At 38.7% G+C, this 16,902-nt stretch overlaps 1 protein-coding gene across 1 annotated transcript in view; it reads left to right on the top strand.

Annotated features, from left to right (window-relative positions):
* Positions 1–1,402: 1,402 nt before the first annotated feature.
* The window catches only part of LOC126259788 (mitochondrial intermediate peptidase), a 137,692-nt gene continuing 122,192 nt past the window's right edge, over positions 1,403–16,902 (top strand). The window contains exons 1-2 of the mRNA XM_049956800.1: positions 1,403–1,773; positions 12,322–12,431. Of these exons, the coding sequence (XP_049812757.1) occupies positions 1,615–1,773; positions 12,322–12,431 (269 nt within the window). The 5' untranslated portion in view covers positions 1,403–1,614. The remainder of the gene's footprint in view (positions 1,774–12,321; positions 12,432–16,902) is intronic.

The raw sequence follows: 16,902 nt of genomic DNA on the forward strand, positions 1-16,902 counted from the left end.
GATCGTGAAAGCGAATAGTGATTGTTTATTTTGATTTATACAATGGTTTTTACCATCGGGAGCGTTTGTAGCGCAATAAATTGCAGCAGCAATAGGAAGAAGACACCACAGCTGTCTTTTTTAGGTTTCCTAAGGATCCTGAGAGATATATACCATCATGTTACTAAACTGTATCGTCAGGATTCACTTGCAAATGTAAGTGTATAAATGATGAATGTTTCGTTTTAGGAGCAAAAAAATGGCTAGTTAATAGCAGACGAGAAGACCTTATGAAAAAAGACCCGGTTTACCTGTATAATAATATTAGGTTTTGTTCGCTACATTTCGAACAAAACCAGTTCATGAACGCAGACAATAAAAACTCGTGTGGAATGCAGTACCCACTCTGTTTGACATTCCAAATAAGCCACCTCAACTGACGAAGAGGAAACTGCCACAAAGATTCGACAGTCAATCTAAAGCTGTAAAACAGTACTATGACACAGAAGCAGCCAGTTCAACTCTCCATGTATTAGTGCCAGATTCGTGAGAATCATCAACACAGACCTGCTTTGACGATGAAGTGGTTGGATTAAGTGCAGCTGTTCGTGTCTTACAAAAGCGTGTGAAGTGTCAGAACGTTCAGATTGCTAGACTTCGAGCGAAACTATTATGGAACAAGGAAAGTGCCTACAGACAGATTGTTTGAAAATTATTCAAATATTTGGTTTTTCGTGAAATGTAATGTAATCAGCTCATTATAATGTTTTCAGCATATTTCTCCCACTATTTGTCAGTTGCTTGTCCCACTTAGAATAATATAAAGATGAAGGTCGTACTTGTGGCAACAGGCGACAGTGACAAACACAGTAGGCCTACAGAACGATAAACGAGCTGTCCATCGCTTTTGCATGTAGATGTACATGTCTGTGGTTCTTACATGTGAATCTGTGTGTTTATATTCTTTTGATATCAACGTGGTAAGCTGCAATTCTGTCCAATGTCACAAGTGTTTCTTCACGAATGTGTTGTAGCTTGCCACTATATTCATGGTTTTTGTCCATACTTGCGCTTATTTTAGAATCATTTTTAGAAACATATATGCTTTCTGATACTACACAAACTCTTGGAGGCAAGAAACTAACTCGAATAATTCGGAAATTACGTAGGAAATGGATGCAAACACACATTATGCTTACGACGCGTCTGACGTTCACCTTACCTGCCGCTTGAAGCGCTAGTGTCGCTCCATCTGTCAAACGGCAACAACTTTTACAGCAGTGAGTGTCGCGACTGTTATGTTAGACTGTGGTGTAACGTTGAATGTTTTGATGTATCGTTCACGTCGAGTGTGAATCGACCTAAATGCTCCACCTCCTAGAATAGTCCTTCACTGTATAGTCTTCACTAATGCTGAAGATCTTTGTATTGAGGCAAAGTGCCCTCATATGGTTCAAAATGTAAATATGGGTGTTGACGTGCGAAAATAGTTGCAAATAACTTATAAAATGTAACAAAAACAAATTAATAACTTCTTCCGTCGCCTGCTGCTTGGCGTGTTAAAAAATAACAGTGCAGAATCATATGGAAACTGACTAATTCTCATTCTAAAAACTGAATTATAGTGCTGTAAATATGAGTTCAGTTTTTCGGAAACTCGCTGCTGTTAAGATAAAAAATGGGACATTTAATAAAGTTGGCGTCCAGAAAGTCAGCACGTGGTCACCCCTTGCTACAGCTTTCAACAGTAGACCAGCAAGAAAATTAAACTTCAGCATTTCACAAGACGATGTGGTGAGTGCTATGCTTTCTGTTTACCTTTCTGTTTATAGCTATGCCGTTTGTTGAAAATGGCATGTCACACCGAAATATGGATCTCGAGAACAAGATTAGACTAATTACAGCGCTCACAAAGACGTATAAACAATCATTTTTCCCGCTCACCGTACGTGAATGGAAGCTTTTAATAGCTGATACAATGGGAGCACCGTCTGCCATGCAGTTCGCAGTGCTTTACACAGTATGGATGTAGAAGTAACTTTATATTCTACAACCATGTGTTGACTAATACACAGCACACTTTTGGTTAAATGGGCTTTGTTCATACATCGAATATCTCCTTTTTACCAAAGTGCCAATACACGGCTTCCAAGTCTCGTTTTTCGAACCAGCTGTTTTCACTTGCGGATCGCATAGTAATGCCACATTAACGAATCATTGTAAAAAGTATTATGATGTCGGTAAGTTTGTAAACGTCGTCAGATTTAGTAGCACAGAACTATTTTATTTGCTACCACACACACATTAGTTAGCTTCGATAACTCGCAGCCAAATTGTTAGCTTTCAACGTAAACTAGACCCAATCAAGATTTCAGAACGCAGGGGGAGGGATATTATTCCAGTTTCATACTCCAACCTCGTCCTGTGTGTATTTGACGCTAGTATTAAACGCTTCTTCGAATATACGTCTTGCCATTCGTAAACATATGATTAAAAATTCACCCAACTTATTTCTTAATTTTTGTTAAAACAAAAGAATTGGGTTGTTTTGTCAGTATAATAGGATGTCGGGTCGTAAACTTTTCATTTCCAAGGTATATCTTTTTTGTAAGACTTGTAGCTATGGAGTTCTTCAGAATCGGTTATTTTATTTTTAAGTTATTATTTATAAAGCAGATTCTACCAGACACCTTCCTTACTCCAAGATTCTGTAGAATAGAAGACCCATTCCGACCGAAATTTTGGTAGGCCCTCTATTTACTTTAACTTCTCAAGTCCAGTGACGAATAGTTTGGTGTTATCTAGTTCCGTTTTCTCTGTGCTTTCCTGCTTGTGCCGACTTGATGTAGCCTGACACAGAAGGATCAGTCATGTCATCATGCTCCATAATATTTTACTCTTACAGAATTTAATACAGATGTTGAAGTAGCTAGGAATGCTTTTCGTTTCAGACATACTGATCAAATTTAGCTGCTGCAGAATGCTTTCAGTAAGGCTGATATATTGACAGCCCACTACCTCTCACATCACAGCAGGGCACCTGACTAACTAAAAGTGTGGTATACTAACCTACCAGTGAATGTATAGCTAGTACTAAATCTTGGCAAGCAGTGCTCAAGCATGTCACAGGGCCTTCTCTGACTGTTTCAGTGTGACAGAGCTCAGTGCCTACACAGACAATTGACATGCGGAATATATACCAGAATGATATCGTGTGATTATGATTAGTGACTGTTATCAGGTTTCACGTGTAGAGCATCTGCACAGCTAATTGACATGTTGAATAGATACCAGAATGAGATTGTGCGATTATATTTAGTGAATATGCCAATTTTCAATTCTAGAAGGTAACACGCTCTTCCCAGAATCCTCCAATTCTTTAAGTAGAGTGCCTCTTTCATATTGAAAGGATAATGGATTGACCTGGTAATGACATGGTTGCATAGGTAATCTGTAATTTGATACCAGAGATGACAAAGGATGCAATCAAATGGAGCTAATCACAAATCCAGTTTTATTGAATAAGGTAATTTTAGCATAAACTAAAACTAATAAACAAAAATATGAAAGATGACATTGTAAGGTCATTACATGGCCAGTGATGAAGAGAAAGATAGATATAATGGTACTCAATAACAGAAGAATTATTAAATAGGCTATTGGTGAAAAGAAAAACAACCACAACTTAAAAAGCAAAAATCGAAATTTTATGCTGTATAATGATTTCAGTTGATCAGCTAAGATCTTGGATTGAACCATCAAGACCAGCTATGTGTCATGAAAACCGCCTAAAATATTTCTTATAAGTTCTTAATAGATACAGAAAGAAAATGGAAAGGCAACTGAGGGCAAGAATAGATTCAGCCATGAAATACATACGTCCATTCAACATGTACAGAAAGGAAATACACTTGTAATTGATGTGTTACCAATAAATAATGGAGGTGATAAAAAGTGACCGCTAACCATATAATTGAGGTGCTGAATAATGGAGAGGCAGGCAAATAAGACTGAGAATGTTGGTAATGTTTTGTATGGATACTTTCTCACAGCTAATAGAAAACCTCCACCTTCTCAGAACAGTATACTCATGTGTACGCTGGCATGGATTTAATTGTGCAAGTGTGCTTGTTCGAATTACCTCTGAAGAAGGGTAGGTCTGAAAGCTTAGGATCATTCCGTATTACAAAATTGTTGAGGCTTTTGTGACTGACTGTTGACTTATTGCCAATTGGCTTTTGTCTTGTGATCTTCAACTGTCATTTATTTAATGATATTTCTGGTGTTTTGTTACTGTGACAACTAGAGATTACATGTACCTGTTGTGCTAGTGTCTTGAGAGCTTTCCCCTGGTCGTTACTGTTGTGGTTCTCCTCTTTGTCATCTGCAACATGTGGAAAAGTGTATGTTGGAATGACCGGACACTCCATCGGTATAACTGAACATAAATGTTAGTAGATATTGGCACAGCTGGGGAAATTGGCCATTGTGGAACACGCACTGTGTTCGGGTGGCTATTTTATAAAATTCACTGACACGCAGCTTCTCACCGTGGAGAAGAGCTATCTTGGCTGTTTGTTCAGGGAGGCCATTGAAATTCATAAACAATACCACAGTTTTAAAAAGAAAGAAGAAAGACTCAACCCAAACGGGTCCTGGATTCTTGTGCAGCAGTGAGTGAGTGTTACAGGTAACAAGGGGAGAACCAAAATGTCCAGGGGAAGGCACCCAGATGTGGTGTGGCACATCCATAACCTCCAACTGTATGCTCACCCCTAGTCTGTTACCAGTGATGTGCTGCCAAACATCAGGCAAAGATCATGAGACGAAAGCCAACAGCCAATATTAGAGGGTGCCCAAAAGAAACCAAACTTTTTTTATATTATTTATTAAGATTTTAAACACAAACCTTCAGTCCCTGTCAAGTACTCTCCACTTGCAATTTTTTACTATTTTTTTAAAACATTGTTTAAATTCATCTTTTGTGATGCTTAACAGTGCCTCCACAATTTTTTTCTTCACCTCAGTAATATCAGCAAAATGCTTTTCCATTATGTGTCTTATTCATTCTTGGAAACAAAAAAAAAAGTGTGACAGGGCAAGATCGGGTGAGTATGGGGGGTGAGGAACAGAGGTCATACCATTTTTGGTGAATAATTGTATAGACAGAGCTGTGGGAGTGGGGACATTGCCATGTTAGAAAAATCAGTCACCTGACTGCTACAAATCAGGCCACTTCCGCCGCACATTGTTGCACAATATTTACAAACCTTCGAAGTAGAAGACCTGGTTATCTGTCAGACCCTTTAGTAGAAACTCTTGATAGCCTTTGCACATTGGAAAAGCAAATAAGCACTTTTAATGTTTGATTTCACCTTTTGAGCATTCTTGGGGTGAGGGGAACTTGATGTCTTCCACTGGCTTGACTGTTGCCTTGATTCAGGATTGTAAGAATAGCATCAGTTTTGTCATCTGTGATAATTTTTGGATAATTTCAGAGCACAGAGAGCTTCCATGTTTTTTTTTTTTTTTGCCAGTCGTGGCACAGATTTGCATCCAGCCTTTTCATTCCCAAAGGGTGTGTCACAATTTGCTGCACTGAACTGCACGTCACTACCGACAGCTCCATAATTACAGTGGTCCATCTTCGATCTTTGTTGGTGAATGCATGAATGTTTCCAACATTTCCGAACACTTGACCTGTCCCCACATCATTGTCCTTATATGCCGTTTTTAAAATTCCAAGAGTTTCTGTTCCACTTTTTCCAAGCAAAAGTTCACTGCCATACACCGGTAACAAAAACAGTTGTCACTATAAACTGTGTCGAAACTAATCCTGACCTCTTTCAGTGACGGCACTTGGCTTACTGACTCTGAAATGTTTGCTGTATGTGCTCCTCCTAGTGGCCAATCAAGGTACTACAAAAACTCTGCCCTCCAAAAAATTAGTCCAGTTCCTTTTGGGTACCCCCCACATATGTTCTCAGTCTTGTTGATATTCCAATCACTGAGTGCATCTTGTGTACTGGGACTTGGTATCTTCACTCGACTTCCATTATTTATAATCCACCAAGAATTTTAGTTAAAGGTAATAACAGTGGAGATGAATGATGAAATTGAAACTTTCAGAATTATTCACAGGTTTCCTACGTATGAAATCATAGGTGAATCATTCCAACAAGGTAATAATAATTTTGATTTAAAAGTTAGGGGACAAAGAAAATTTAAGGAACTGTAAAAGCCCATTCCCCATGAATGTTAATGCGATGGGTTGGTTTGTATGCCTCAACTATACAAATAGCCGTACTGTAGGTGCAAGCACATTGGAAAGGTATCTGTGAGAGGTCAGACTAAGAGGAGGCAACAACCTAATGAGTAGGTACAGCGGTAATTGACTGATGTGGCCTTGGAACTTAAGTCTGTTGGTCTTGTTGTGCTGGTACTGTGAATAGCTGAGAAGAATGGGAAACTACAGCTGTTATTTTCCCAAGGGCATGCAGCTATACTGTATGGCTTGATTATGATGGTGATGGCGTCTTCTTGGGTAAAATATTGCAAGGGTTTTGTGGAGGGGTCAGGGGAAAAAGAATTGGCATTCTATGAGTTAGAATGTGCAAAGCTAGGCCTCTTAATTGGGTCAGGCAGTTACAGAATTTAAAAAGAAATGTATGTAAGTTGAAGAAGTTATAGTGAGGATTAATGAAGTGCAGTGGCAGAATGTGAAGCAGACAAATGTAAACAGATGTCTAAAAAAAGTGAGGCTGACAAAAAGAGATGGGAAAGCAGAAATAGTTATAGGAGAAATGCAAAGCTGTAGAAGCAGACATGGCCATGGGAAAGGGGAAAGATAAAATAGATACCACCTATACAAAAATTAAAGAACCCTTTGGAGAAAAGAAGTATCTATATGAATGTTAAGACTTCAGGTGACAAGCCAATGCCAAGCGAAGAAGGAAAGGTCAAAAGACAGAAGGAACATATATAAAGGCACTACAAGGAAAAATAAATTGGAGACAGTATTATAGACTAGCAAGATGGAGTAATTAAGATGACATGGACAATATACTGTGCAAAGAATTTGACAGATGACTACAAGACTTAATCCAACATAAGGCTTGTGGACTGGATAGCATTCTCTTAGAACTATTGTGGTTCTTGGGAAAGCTAGTCTTGACAAAACTATTCCACCTGATGTAAGAGAAAGAAAAAAATACCGTCTGTCTTCAAGCAGGATTTAATAATTCCAGCCCCCACCCCCCACCCCAAAAGAGGTACTGACTGTTAGGAGTATTAGTGAACCACGATGTTAATAAGTCATTGCAAAATACTAAAATGAATTATTTATAGATGAATGGGAAGACTAGGAGTTGCTGACCTTGGGGAAGGTCAGTCTGGGTTTTGGAGAAATGTAGGAACACATCATGCAGTGTTGACCATGTGGCTTACTTTAGAATCAGGAAGAAGGAAGGCCAACCTATGTTACATCATTTATGGATTTAGAGAAAGCTTTGGGCAATGTTGACTCGAATACACTCTTTGAAATCCTGAAAGTAGCAGGAATAAAATACAGGTAGCAAAATGTTATCTACAGCTTGTAACCAGATGGTAGTTGTAGGAGTCAAAGTACATGAAAGGGGGGCAGTAGTTGAGAAAGGAATGGCACAGAGTTGTACCCTATTTGTTGTGTACATTGAGAAAACTTTGAAAGAAGCAAAGAAGAAATTAGGAAAGGGAATTAATGTTCATGGAGGAGATGTTACAATTTTGAGGCTTGCTAATGACATTGGAATTCTGTCAAAGATGGTAAAAGATGTAGAACAGCAGTTGGATGGAATGAACAGTGTCTTGAAATAGGTTTTAAGATGAATGTTATCATAAATAAAATAAGGGTAGCAGAATAAAGTCAAATCAAATAGGTCAATTCCAAGGGCCATGCGAAAACTGCCAAGCAAAACAGATGGTACTGTTTTCAGGAGAATGACTCAGAAAATGACATTTGTGGACAACATACACTGTGTGATCAAAAGTATTCGAACACCCCCAAAAACATAAGTTTTTCATATTAGGTGCATTGTGCATCACCTACTGCCAGATACTCCATATCAGTGACCTCAGTAGGCATTAGACTTTGTGAGAGGGCAGAATGGGGCACTCCGCGGAACTCACAGACTTCGAACGTGGTCAGGTGATTGGGTGTCACTTGTGTCATACGCCTATATGTGAGATTTCTGCACTCTTCAAAATTCCTAGGTTCACTGTTTTTGATGTGATAGTGAAGTGGAAACGTGAAGGGACACATACAGCACAAATATGGACAGACTGATCACATCTGTTGATTGACAGAGACTGCCGACAGTTGAAGAGGGCCGTTATGTGTAATAGGCAGACATCTATTCACACCATCACACAGGAATTCCAAACTGCATCAGGATCCACTGCAACTACTGTGACAGTTAGGCGGGAGGTGAGAAAACTTGAATTTCATGGTCGAGCAGCTGCTCATAAGCCACACATCACGCTGGTAAATGCCAAAAGACACCTCACTGGATGTAAGGAGCGTAAACATTGGACGATTGAACAGTGGAAAAATGTTGTGTGGAGTGACGAATCGTGGTACACAATTTAGTGACCTGATGTCAGGGTGTGGGTATGGCGAATGCCCGGTGAATGTTATCTGCCAGTGTGTGTACTGACAACAGTAAAATTCAGAGGTGGTGGTGTTCTGGCATGATCGTGTTTTTCATGGAGGGGGCTTGCACCCCTTGTTGTTTTGCATGGAACTATCACAGCACAGGCCTAAATTGATGTTTTAAGCACCTTCTTGCTTCCCACTGCTGAAGAGCAATTCGGGGATGGCGACTGCATCTTTCAACACTATCGGGCACCTGTTCGTAATCCACGGCCTGTGACGGAGTGGTTACATGACAATAACATCCCTGTAATGGACTGGCTTGTGCAGAGTCCTGATCTGAATCCTATAGAACACCTTTGGGATATTTTGGAATGCCGACTTCATGCCAGGTCTCACCGACCAACATCGATACCTCTCTTCAGTGCAGCACTCCTTGAAGAATGGGATGACATTCCCCAAGAAACCTTCCAGCACCTGAGTGAATGTATGCCTGCAAGAGTGGAAGCTGTCATCAAGGCTAACGGTGGGCCAACACTGTAATGAATTCCAGCATTACCGATGGAGGTCTCCACGAACTTGTAAGTCATTTTCATCCAGGTGTCCGATTGCTTTTTATCACGTAGTGTAACATGCTTGGATGAAATAGAGAGTATTTGCTGGAAAACTATGTAGTTTTTGAATGTGAAGTAGCAGTACTTGGCCTGGTCATACGTAAGGGAAAAAATGCAAAATATGTTATCAATACCAGAAAAAAACAAGGGTGGAGAGGTGCTGACCAGTTTGAAGAGTCTTAAAGAGTCGACCACTTCAGGCATTTGAGAGGAATAGTTATTGAAGATAATATGGTATCATCAGAGATAAAGGCAAGAAGCTGCAGGTAACAGATGCTGTTACAGCTTCTTTAACTCATTGAACTCATAGGAGTCCTCTAAAATTTCAAGACAGGTGAAGATGCCAGTTTACAAAACAATTATTAAACCAGTTGTAATGTATGTGTCCTAAATGTGGACAATAAAACAGCAGGTCAGAAATGCCTTGGGTGGGTGGGGACAGAAAGTACTGTGCAAGATATATGAGACAGTATTTGAAACTGGTGTCTGAAGAATTATTACCTATGCAGAACTGTATGAAATCTAAAAAAATCCTCTGTCACCATAGATGTAAAGGCACGAAGATTACTGTGGTTTGGGCACGTGCAAAGAATGGAAGAACAGCAAGTGCCAAAGAAGGTGCTAATGGCAGAGCCAGAGGGTAGCCACTCAATGGGGGGACCTAGATTGTGATGACTGGATGATATAGAAACGAATGTGAGAAAGTTGGGAATACATAACAGGAGAAGCCTGCTGAAGTATAGAGAAGACTGGAGGAGACTGGTGGTTGACAAAACATCGGCCCTTCATGGGCAGTAGTGCTTGGAAAAGGAGGAGGAGGAGGATGTTCTGAAGGTATGACATTAGGAAAAGAAGAATTAAAACTAGTAATTGAACTGGGCAGCAAAATAATTGATGATGGTTGAAGTATAGACTATGTAAAATGTGGACTGGCAAGAAAAGAATTTATGAAAAACAGGAATTTGTTAACATTGTACATCAGTGGTTCCCAACCTTTCTTAGACCATTAGCCCTGAGTGCAATCAGACATTAGCTAGTACCCCAGGCCCCCTCCCCCGCGTTATCACCTAGCTAATCTGTAGATTGAAAGACTTTTCTTGGAACACTTTTATTTTTAAAATAATTGAAGATGAATGATATTTAATTTGTGTGTGTGTGTGTTTTTTTTTAGAATGAATGATGGAGGAATTCATGGTGCATCGAAACTGCTGCTCACAATTCCTCCTCAGAAAAGAAAGCTAACTGTGCATAGTGAGGGTAAACAAGTTCAGATGTGTGCACTACACTTACCGTTTGTAAATCACTTCTTTGCTATACTCCTTACTTCTGGAGTGGCAGAAACTGGACGACTTCAGGCTGTTAACGCTTTGTGCCTAACCACTCATATAATAATAATAATAATAATAATAATAATAATAATGAAACTGTGTACAGCACTATAGTAGCCCTTATGTAGATAGTACTGTGTTGTACTGCTCATTAATTCATTTATCTGAATCAATTTCTGGACTATTGTAGGTACTATCTACAACTTCGAAAAGACATCTTCTGGAAATATTTAGCATTTGTTATGTAGATGTCTCACTTTTATTATCAGCAATGTATGGGACAAAGCTCAACATATATGTGTACTGGGTGAACTATGTGAGGAATCTATAACCTCCGTCTCATTAATGTTACTAATTGAGAAAAAGTAATTATTTATAATTTATATAATCAATATTAGAGTCTTACAGAATTGTGAAAATCAGGGGGTAATTACCCCAGGTTGGGAACCACCATTGTACATGAATATAAGTAATGGAATATTTTGGATGGAATAACAACATAATGGAAAGAATAGGACACCTAAAGTAGTATATGAATTATAATAACTGATGATGGTAGAATTAGAGATGATATGAAATGCACACTAGCTATAGCAAGAAAAGCATTTCTGAAAAAGAGGATTTTTTAACAACAGTACTATGAAAAGTGTAGATTGCTAATCACCAAGTAGAGGAGATGTTGAGTCGTGGACAGGCACAACAAAAAGATTGCTGTACATGTGAGCTTTTGGCCAAACGACCTACTTCTAACATAGAGAACACACATGCACATTCACGTCAGCACAACTCACCCACACATGACCAATGTTTCTGCCCACAGAGGCCTAAATTAAGAATCAGACGGAGATTAAGATTAAAGTATAATATTACAGCTCTGCTGATGGCAATAATCAAAATGTTGTAATAAATGAAAATATATTACGCTAAGTGATGGCTTTGTTCTCAAAAGTCCACAAATATTGTAGACTCTTTTAAGGAATTTATTTGTTTTATTAATAATTGCTGCATATTGACATTAAAAATATGCACTTCCTGAATGAGGGGCTTGGTGGCCTTTGAATAGTACAGCAAGGCTGCATACTTAAGATGTGATAAGGGGCAGGAGGGTATAGTCCAATATAGCAAAGACAAGCTTGATCCTTACAAAAAATTTATACAAATAGAGAAACACAAGGATTTCAGAGATCAGCTTTCAGTTCCAATAAACCACAGCTTGTGTTTCAACTTTTTAATTTTGTGATAGTTTGTTTCCAAGTTATTCAAACAGTATTTACTGCTGATCTTATTTATAGCTACTACACTTCTCTTAAAACAACACTGTGATTGGCATTTCAGTGAGTCAGGTGAAAGAGGTCTGGTGCCAGTCAACTCCAGCTCAATTTTTCTTTTTTTAAAGCGATGAGCCTAGCCAAGTTAGGCAGTTACATGGGGTCGATGGGAAGACCCAATTATACTGTAATTTGTATCAGTTGTAGACCACATGGTTTGCTGCTAATGCTGGGAAACACGCCACCTACTACTGACATCTACCAGTTACAAAGTTATTTTATTTAAGCTATACTGCTGCTTCTTTAACAGCATGCAGCTGCACAGGATGTGACACTCCTGTAGAGCTTTATGATTGAGATAGTTCCATATGAAACAAATGTGTAGCAAACAGAACATATTCTATGTAATTTCATCTGTATTGCCATGTTGCTTTTCTATGACATTGTGCCACTGCTTTCAACTAAATGTTTTTATCTGAATGCTTGCTTTCCTTTTCTGAAAGGGTCTGTTTGGACTGCCAGAACTACGAACCTATGACGGGTTTTATTCCATGAAAGAGAATGCTGTTTTGGAAACAGACAAACTAATAGCTGAGTCATGTGATCCAAACAGGTAAATATATTTTGAAGTACAGTATGTAGGTGCGGAGAATAATTTTTATGAATGTATACAGGGTGTCAGGAAGAAAGGTACTTGCTTTGAGGGATGATAATCTTGGTGGTTCTGAACAAAAAACATAATATAGACATGTGCCCTCTTCTGAATGGTTTCTGAGATAGAACACCTTTAATGTCAGTTTTGTATGTTTATCTGACTTAAAAACTGCAACCTGCAGTGAGAACCTGTCACAGCACAAATTTAAATTACCATAAATTTTGTATCAAAAAGGCCCCTTCATTTTTTCTCTAGGGCTAATAGTTTGAGGTAGTTTCCTGACTTGATAGACCACAAGTGTCCTATATCAAATTGTTCATTTTGAATTTGTTCACACTACTGTGGTACATTGTAAACAGTGATAATGTACTGAATAACGTAGAAAGTAAATAACAATGTCCATTAAACTAGTTCTATCTTGGAAACCATTCAGAACAGGGCATATGTCCATATGAATTTTTTGTGTTCAGAATCACCGATACTGTCATCCCTGAAAGTATGTAGCCTTCCTTCTGACTCATTGTGTATTGTGTAAGAAACTGCTCAGCATTTTTTATCGGAAATTTAAAATTTAAGTTATAATTCCATACTGAAATTAGTAATTGAGAAGAATTGTATGAACCAAGGGCACCTGTATATGACCATTTGGGGAGGGGTCGGGGAGGTAAGACCTAGGGTTACGGGGCATTTTTAATATTTTGGAAGACAAATGGTGACTTGTAAGTACACATAAAAAGGTCACCTTTCTGACCCTATTAAAAACCTGCATAATATCAACTTTTAAATCATTTTCTTGACGTAATAACACCTGACTGTACCATATTTCTTTCCTTTCCGTGAGATGTATGGCGGGGGTGGGGTGTATGGACTCCCTTGCCCGTCAGGTATGGGCACCTTTGATATCTACATTTTTTTTGTATGAAATGTAGTTTATGGATTGGTTAGTTCTGTAAGTAAAACAAAAGTTTTTTGTTTTAGCGTTTCTGTGTCTAATTAAAGGGGTGTTATGTCATAAACTGCAGTAGTAACTGTACATTCGTTTAAATTATGGGCATTCTTTAAAATAGTAAGAGGGTTGTATATTCAAACACCAATGCCACATAAAATGAGCATGAAATGCACAACCAGAAAACTGTGGGTACATAGTGAGGATGTATAGACTCAATCAGTTTAAGTTTTTAGTAATTTCCCTGGATTACATCCTGTAAATGCTGAGTTGGTTTCTCCACTGAGGTGACATCTTAAGTTATTGGCATACCTTAAGTGACGTGACTATTGACAGGATGTTGGTAAAACTGCAGTAGAATTTTATTTTGCGTAGAAATTTTTTAAGCCAAGTTTTTGCCTATATCACAAAATGATAATTCTTATGGGCTTACTATTTATACATACAAAAAACATCTTTGGTGTGAAATGTGGCTTGACTATGCATGGGGAAAATGCTAGCGAATTTATATAGACTCACTTTCCTTGTATAAACTACTACATTATTGATTTGTAGAGCATGGCTATCTGGGAGTCAAAGACAAGGAGCATATTATGAATCAAGCTGCCATAGTCACTTGTCACATTTCAAGCCAGAGCAAATGATATTTATAGCAAATGACTTGTTGGGAGCTTGAGGGTATTGAACATTCATTTTCAACGGACATCTCAGAAATGTCTGTAACCTTAAATTAATGTTTGGAGAGTGCTATTATTTCTTATGTTTATAACTTAACATCACAATATTAAAACATAAAAGAAACTGTTGTCCCAGAATGAAGCAGGAAAAGTGGTTCATCATTTTGTAACAGTAAGTGACAATAGTATTCTCCTGACGTAATAACAGTCTTGAATACAGTAAAATCTACCTTAATCAGATTATGTAATTTTCTCAAATCCAAAACATGAATATGGTTTCTAACATTGAGCAGTAAGTAATAAAAGTACTAAAACACCTGGGTGAGATGGAAATGCAGTGAATGGACAAAAATATGGAAATGCCAAAAATACAACACATTACCTAATATGGTATAGGAAAACTATTGGCATTCAAAACAGGTTTCAGTTCTCTTGAAATGGGTAACTACAAGTCCTGTATGGTTTTCAATGGAATCTTATATGTTATTCCTGAAAAATAGTGGCAAGTTCTGGTAATAACGATGATGGAGGTGGATAACAATCACACACACTTCTCTCCAAATTAGACCGCAGAGACTCAATAATATTGAGATCTTGTGACAGTAGTGACAAGGGAAGGTGGCACAATTCATCTTTGTACTCACAAAACCAGTTTTGGACGATGCATGCTATGTGAAGAGGGGCCTGTTGCCTTGGAACACAGTGTCACTATTGGGGAACAAACACGTCACCATGGGGTGGATTTGATCAGTCAAAATAGTCACATAATTTTTGGTGGTAATGTGACCTTGCAGAGTAGCCATGGGGCCCATGGAATACCATGATATGACTGCCTGAATCATAAGTAAATCACCAAATATCCACAGTAGTTCACTCTGGGGGTGTATACTCAGCTAGATGTTGATTACAGTGACTTTCTTCAATTGTACCATAAGTTTTGTGGTTTCAGCACCACGTTTTCCTGTTCAGGCATTTGCATCACTGATGAGTAGTTTTGGAATCTAGCTTGCCTGTAGTTCCCAGTTTGCAGAGCCCCCTTTGTTTTGTTTTGGTGCTGACAGCACCCACAAGTGTGACACTCAGTTCTGCAGTGACTTTCACAGCTTTTGTCCTGTTATTTCTTGTCACAATCCTTTTCAGTGACCACCTGTCATAATCACTCAACACACACTTTTGTCCATGATGTGACTTAGAAGCTAATGTATTTCTGCTTTCTCTGTATGTGGTAAAAAGCTTTGATATGCTGGTTCTTGAAACACCAAACACTTCTGCTACCTTGGTAGAAAGACCGAGAGTGCCAAGCACCAGCTAGTGAGGAACGACTCAGGAGACTTGGTAAGAATTTTTACACCTGTGCAGAACGTGGTGGTACTGGTTGGAAAAGTTACCAAAGTGCTACTGTGGGCTGTATTGTATCCTTTTTCACTTGTTGATCAGCATATGCAAAGTCAAGGCATATGACAATTCACAAAGAAGAAAAAAGAACATTCCACATATGAAGCCCTACTACAATCCTGAGATGCCAATTGACAATGTGGGCTTCTTGTTCCACAAAACTGAAACCTGCTCAATGCGAGAGGCTACCATCAATAGTAATCATAATGAAGAGGATGTGACTAACACAGCCAGAATGTCAGGACCCACCTGTACTGCCATGAAGTCTGCCATTGACAAGATTTGGATCAGAGATGACTAAGAATTCTGCATGTGTGCGGAGTTCTGTCTCCTGGCTGTACACTTCCCCTGATTTCACGCCGTGCTGTCTGTGTGGGCACAGGGCTAAACTGTGAATGTGGCTCATTTAGATGGCAGTGCAACTGCACAAGAAATACTGAATGTCTCGCAAGGTGCTTGATTTCGTATTTCATAATAATGTGTATCACAAACACTAAATTTTCAATATTATGTAATTATCGTTAGCGTACTGAAGACATAAAATTTATATCTCATGCAAACTGTCTTCATACTGACAGTTTATCACTAAGGTTGCCATGTAATTGTGACTCAATTAGTTTCATAATTAAAAATAGCCTACTGCATACATTCGTTGATCAAAACATTGTATCATGTTTGCAACCTCATTATGGAAATGATGGAAATGTGGACGCTCCTTCTGGGGAAAACAATGTAGAACTCCTAGACAGTTTTATTGGAAAAGAATTAATGTTTTAAACAGCAATTGCATTGCAGATCGATCGGTTCCATCTGTGCTTGTATAGGTCCACTTTCAACTAAAACACTACCTAAAACAGCTGGGAAGTAGATATGAGGCAGCAGCCAGCTGAGACAGATGCAGCAACAGGGAGGTAACCGATTTTGTGAATTTTACGAGTTCCTAACAAGGAGCAAATTTTATAATATCATCAATGTGCTTTAATAGTTTAGTTTCTCTAGTTTCTGCATGTTAATATAATATCTAATAGCCACAGTTTTCACATTTTCTTTTGCATCAGAAAAGTAAACTGATTTTATGACATATTACAAGTTCGTAATCAAGGGCGAATTATTTAGTTTCACCTGAGTACTTCAGTACTTAGGTTTTTGAATCTCTGCGTATTAATCTAATTTATTAGACACAGCTCCTGGGTTTGCGTCAGTGTCTCGAGTTCTGCAGCAGATGCAGATAGTCCGCTTATCTGGATAGTTTAGTTTTCCAAGTCATTTAGTATGGGCAGGGACTGTGATTGTTGTGTGCAGATGCGAGCCGAGTTGGTGCAACTTTGCTCTCAACTCCAGGCTGTGATGGCATTGGTTACACAGCTTGAGGCTGCAGTGGGTTGGCACCACTGTTGTGGGCCAGCCGTGG

This window comes from Schistocerca nitens, chromosome 1 (assembly GCF_023898315.1).
Source record: "Schistocerca nitens isolate TAMUIC-IGC-003100 chromosome 1, iqSchNite1.1, whole genome shotgun sequence".
Classification (NCBI taxonomy): domain Eukaryota; kingdom Metazoa; phylum Arthropoda; class Insecta; order Orthoptera; family Acrididae; genus Schistocerca; species Schistocerca nitens.